The sequence below is a fragment of the Oryzias latipes genome, chromosome 15 (genome assembly GCF_002234675.1).
Source record: "Oryzias latipes chromosome 15, ASM223467v1".
Lineage (NCBI taxonomy): Eukaryota > Metazoa > Chordata > Actinopteri > Beloniformes > Adrianichthyidae > Oryzias > Oryzias latipes.
Genome location: NC_019873.2, coordinates 6,685,813 through 6,691,560, shown reverse-complemented (window position 1 = coordinate 6,691,560; position 5,748 = coordinate 6,685,813). Strand labels below are relative to the sequence as shown.

General features: G+C 44.3%; 1 protein-coding gene across 1 annotated transcript; it reads left to right on the top strand.

Annotated features, from left to right (window-relative positions):
• On the top strand, positions 1-3,580 carry calm2 (calmodulin 2). The gene is made up of 6 exons (XM_004076927.3): positions 1-123; positions 900-930; positions 1,833-1,976; positions 2,078-2,184; positions 2,260-2,395; positions 2,484-3,580. Exons 1-6 carry the CDS (start codon positions 121-123, stop codon positions 2,510-2,512), a joined length of 450 nt encoding a protein of 149 aa, XP_004076975.1. The 5' UTR covers positions 1-120; the 3' UTR covers positions 2,513-3,580.
• The last annotated feature ends 2,168 nt before the right edge of the window (positions 3,581-5,748 follow it).

The following is a 5,748-nucleotide window of genomic DNA, read 5'->3' as shown; positions in this document are numbered from 1 at the left end:
AAAGGCGAGTCCAGTTGTCTCCTCAGTGTGTTCATAGAGATTTTCAGTCTTAGTAGCGGCAGTTCGCCTTCCCTATTAAACGGATTTTTTGCGTCCAACAGCGTTTGAATCAACACTGAAATGGTAAGAAATTACGAAACTACGTTTTACTCTTGCGTTTACCTTTATAGAGTATTGAGACTGGTTTAAACAGATCTGCTGGGAAACATTTCGTCAAGGGAAACCTTTTTCTTCTCCATTCTCATTTGCTTCGCTCGTCCATTTTGCGACAATTTCGTGGTGACGTGGAAATAAGTGTGTTTATTGGGGTTAGCGTTACTGTCGGTAGACGTGCTATGAGACCATAATTACAATATTGGCGCTGTAAGCCGGATACAATACATACATGGGCGTTGCGTGCCCTTTTTATGATGCGTGTTTGAAAGCCTAAACCGCATTCTAACTATACCCAAAATTCGTGCTAAAATAGGACAAATGTGTCGTTAAACTACACATTTAAACAGCCGTATGGTAGAATAACCCGTCGGGTTGGATGGTCTAACTTCCGGAGAGTCGTCCGCTCGCGGCTGAGGCGGCTCATATGGGTGTTAGCCATAGCTAATCATAGCTAAAATTTACCGCCAAATTGGGAGCCGTCTTTTGTCTGCGCTAAAGCGGCTTTGTCGAGCGGTGCTCTGAGGTCCAGTTTCGTCGGTGGTTCCGTTGAATAGAACGTTCTGTTTTTGCTTCTGTCTCGAGTAGTTTGGGCGATATAGCCGCGGGCGTCATCGGTGTCTCATATGCGTGGTGCTAAATAGAACAAAGTGAACATCACGGAGTTGGGAAATGAGGGCGTTTGTTGGTGAAAATTCCACGTTTTTTTTCTTTTCTAATAATGGCTTAATCTGTTCTCTTTTCAGGCCGATCAACTCACAGAGGAGCAGATCGCTGGTAAGACTTCACTGCTTTGACCCCATCGTCCCCTCAAAACCTGTAGTGACCCGAGTCCTGGATCTTTCCCACCCATGCAGTGGATTTACACTTCTGCCTTTTAAGGCGTTCTCCAGGGCAGCCTACCCAGTCATAAAACAGGAATGGAAGAATTAAACTGCCGTTGCTGAAGCGCCGAAGGACTCCCTCATTGAGAGAACTTTGCATTTTGCCGGTTGCCATGTAATAAATGATGTAATCTGGAGGGGCAGCAGGCTTTGCTGAGGTGTCTGCAGTCGCCCTTTGCCCTGGGTGTGTTCATGGAAAGCAAGAACTGCTCTAGCTGCTTGGATTCATATGAGATGCAAAGATGACTCTATGTGAAAACTTTTTGCCCCATCTGGCAAAGTTTGTTTTAGTGATGGAACTTCTCTTTATATTTTTAAAAGCATAAGAATGTGCTATAACCCAAATTAATTGGTCTGCTTTTTGTTTGGACTTTTTTTGGGTACTTTTTTTTTAATATAATGTAAAATGACAGTCGTTGGACAGTAAAATCCACACAGGTGTTGTTGGTCTGTAGTACTCTAGAAGTTCTGTTTGGTTTTATAACATGGACATGCTGCTTTTTACCTCGTTTGGCTCATCAGACTTGACAGGCGTGTTATCGTCGTCCCTTGTGGCTGCTCCAAACCACAAGGGCGCCGGTTTGTAGCTGTTGCAGCCTGGGTCTGCTCTTGAGCTGGTGCTTGCTGTCATTGTTTACCCTAAAACAATGGTAGTTGGAGCATTGCGTCAAACTGTAGCTTTACACTGAACTGAGTCATTCTTGGTTTGGATTTTTGTTTGTCCCAACTGATGCTAATTCTCTACCCATTTGTTTTCCTAAAGACTTTAATCTGCTTCTGTTTTGTGGTGTACAGAGTTCAAGGAGGCCTTCTCGCTCTTTGATAAGGATGGAGATGGTACCATCACCACCAAAGAGCTGGGTACAGTCATGCGGTCTCTGGGCCAGAACCCCACAGAGGCAGAGCTGCAGGACATGATCAATGAGGTGGATGCTGATGGTGAGACATCTGTCCAGCAGCAGTCTTCAGGTTTCTCTGTTGTAATGCTTAACATGACTTTATCGTTTTTTCATCTTCATTTTTTTTTTTTAAATCTACAGGAAACGGAACGATAGACTTCCCAGAGTTCCTAACCATGATGGCCCGGAAGATGAAGGACACAGACAGCGAGGAGGAGATCAGGGAAGCATTCCGTGTCTTTGACAAGGTAAATGTCCTTATTCAGGATATGCAGATTGCTGTATTTTTATTTTTTGAAAACTTTCACTGACTGACTTTATAGGATGGCAACGGCTACATTAGTGCTGCTGAGCTGCGTCATGTGATGACAAACCTAGGAGAGAAGCTGACCGACGAGGAAGTAGATGAGATGATCAGAGAAGCAGACATTGATGGAGATGGACAGGTCAACTACGAAGGTAGGGCTTTTGCTTCCTGTTTGTTTGGTAGATAATTTTAAGTTGCAGTTTTTTTTAGATTTCCTTTTTTTTTTTTCCCCTTCTGCAGAGTTCGTACAAATGATGACGGCGAAGTGAAGGCCTTGTACAGATTTCGTATATAAATTTGCCTTTTTCTTTGTGTAATTTATCTGTAAAATCTTAATAGCCCCTCCACTCGTCCCTGCCCCCTTCTGCTGTCCAAAGGAACTGCATGTAAACTGCATAGGCTCTTGTCCCCATGTCCCTTTCTTTTGCTGTCATGGTGTTTTGGAGTGACGGAATGGTCATATAACCAGAAGCCTGTGGAGACCCCTGGGAGCCAGAGAACTTGTGCTTTGTGCTCGGGGCCCCTCCACACCTGGCGACATTGGAAACCTGTCAGCAAGCTGTCAATTTGGCAGCAATGCTGGCATGGGAGCAATGTAGAGGCATTGACTCTGCATGGACTATGGACAAAGTATATATGGAAATCTCAGCATTGCACTACTGCAAAAAAATGACACGGGTGTATCTCCTTGGTACTCGTACAAACTCTTTTGTATCTGCTGTTCTGTATACCAGAAAATGACTAATCTTACCATGCTTTTTAATGTTTTACTCACTAAAATTTTTTTTTTAAATGACTTCAGGTCATGCTTCAAATAAATCCATTCCAAGTTGTATATTTGTTTTCCAATAAAATTTACAATCTACCCAGATTGGAAAATTGTCTTGTTTTCTCGGTTTTTAAAATGGATAATTCAGTTTGTAAACCCTGTAATCTTCCCATGTTTGTTAGAGAATAGGTTTCGTTTACCGCCGACCTTACCATCATCAAATTCATCAAGAAGAGCATCAGCCACTGCCTCTTAATGTTCTGCGCTCAGAGCACGGTTGTATTGTCATTGAAATGTAAGGCATTCAGGGGATCAAAGGCCCCCGCCCTGAAGTGGCTGCCACGGCGCTCCACGTCAGGTTGGCCTGGTGGCGCCCTGCTCTTCTGAGCTGCATGTTCAGGCACAGAAGCTGACTGCCTCATGTCTTAATTGGCTCCTGCCACAATCTTGATTCATCAGAAACTGGTGTAAATAAAGGTGTACCTTTTTTGAGTTTGTTACAGTAGCTTGCAGAGATACTGAGTTTGTTATTTTGATGAGTGACAAAATAAAGCTCCAATGTGGATCATTTCTGCCTGTGGGTTTGTTTTCCAGGCCACTTCTAGCTGTAGTTTGGTCTTTTCCAGCATTTATGTCAGTTTTAGCTTCAGGGATGCTTGATTGTCCATGCATGCTGCAACAAACACTCCCTGTGGACGTGTGTTTAAATTATTTAGAGCAATGAAAGTCATGTCAAGGTTACCATAGGTCTAAAATATAAAATAGGTTGGATTGCTGCATAAATGGTAATGACATTAAATTCAGGTAGAAACTTGTAAGAATCCAATCATGTCAGACTGCCTTCATCTTCTCTTCTGGGCGCATGATATTTTCTTGGCATTAATGACAGGTCTTTGTTTCTCATGTTACTCTTAACAAGCAGCAGTCCCGAAGTTTTACAAGCTCTGCAACATTTTCACAATCAGTCTAAACTGCACCGCTCCTCTGTTCAAAATAAGAGCCATATTGCTTCAGCAGAACTTCTCATCAAGGACTAAACCACCAGCAGGGTGAAAGCTGGTCTTACCCTCAGTCATCCTGGTCTAAATTTAACTCTGCACTCGGCCAGTTCGCTGAAAAATTCATAGATAGCGGAGCCGCTGCTATAGAAACAGTCTTATTGGTGATCAGGTGTCACTGGAGTCTTTGTTAAACAGGGACTGAACATCAGCGAGTACAAAGCAGGAAGTTAGGGACACGCTCAGGTGAAGGCAACATAAGTTTCCGCTACAAATTTTGTGGAACTCCAAAGTATTGTCTGGTACTTTTTACTTGTGGAAGTTAAATGTGAGCTGCTCTCGAGGACATGCTGGAAACAGAACTGCAACGCCAAAACAAAGAAGCGAACAGGAAGCTCATGCTGATGCCGTCATGGAGGTTTTAACACCTCAAAACCATGTGAAAGAGTTTCTTCAAGCAAACCGTGCTCATAGAGCCCCTCTGTACTGTATCTGTCGGAGCGCTATCCAGCAGACGCGTTTTTGATCACTGGATCCTTCCTTCTCGTTGTCACGGGTGACAGAGAGCTGCAACCTGCTCTCTTTTCTGCATATTTGCTTTTCAGCTGCTCCCCTTTGGGGTCACCTCCATCTAACCCTCACCTCTACATCCTTCTTGTTCACACCAACCCCTCTCTAAATGAACCCCCTCTTTAGCTCCAACCTCAATATCCTTTTACCCACATCATTACTGTCCTTCCTCTCAACACATCTCTACCATGATCTGTTCCTCTGATGGGTTCATTCCTGATCCTATGCAAGAAGCTCTGCTTCCTGTCAGCAGCATGGCCGCTCTCCCCACAGTCTTCTGCATACTCCTTTTTATCAGTTTTCTGAACACCTCATTAGCTCCATGTCATCTCATTCGGAACAGGTTTTAGTTGACCTTATGTGGATCTGCGGGTTATGAGGAACTTGGGAGTCCAAGAAAACGGATCCTACAGGCTGTCTGATTGTATCATTTGTCCCATTTGAGAGCCGGTTAAGGCGCTGCTCCAGCTGACCAGTCAGCTTTGGTTCAAGTTGCAATATGGTGCAGCCTCTGCGGTGAGCGCATGCTGGTCGCTGATGGATATCTGAGACGTGGCGGCAGCTGCTGAGTTTTGACAGAGCAGGAAGAGCACTGAGACAGCCCCCGGGGTGCTATTACTGCACTTTTCTGCTGTTAGTGGTGTCACTGCGCCTTACAGACAGTTTTTGTTGTTGTCAAAGGTTAAGCCTCCGTACAAATCCCTCTGCGCAGATCATCTAAGAAGCTGCCTTCAAGGTAGCATGCGAGATGGTTTCATTTGTTATGCAACATCTGAGGAAAACACACAGGTTTTCTGAGGCATCATCCATGCGATGACTTGTCTTTTCCATCCTGAGGCAACATTATGACCTCGATTTACTTGTTGTTCTGAGGAAACGTCCTCCAACTGCAGAGTTGTCTCAGTCTGGCTCCCTGCATGCAGAAGTGATGATTTTCCCCCCAACTGCTGCACCAAAACGTGACCCCACCCTTGCATTGACATGTTCTCCCTACCATGACAAAGGTGGATAAAGGTGGAAAGATTTCATGTAATCCATGGACACCAGTGAAGATCACAAATCATTGAAGAAAAAAGGTTCACTGCACTGTCTAGTGGGTCTATATGACCCAACTCCCAACGTTAAAGTGCCTAGGATAGCACAAGGGTTAAGATGATGGGAATTTTTC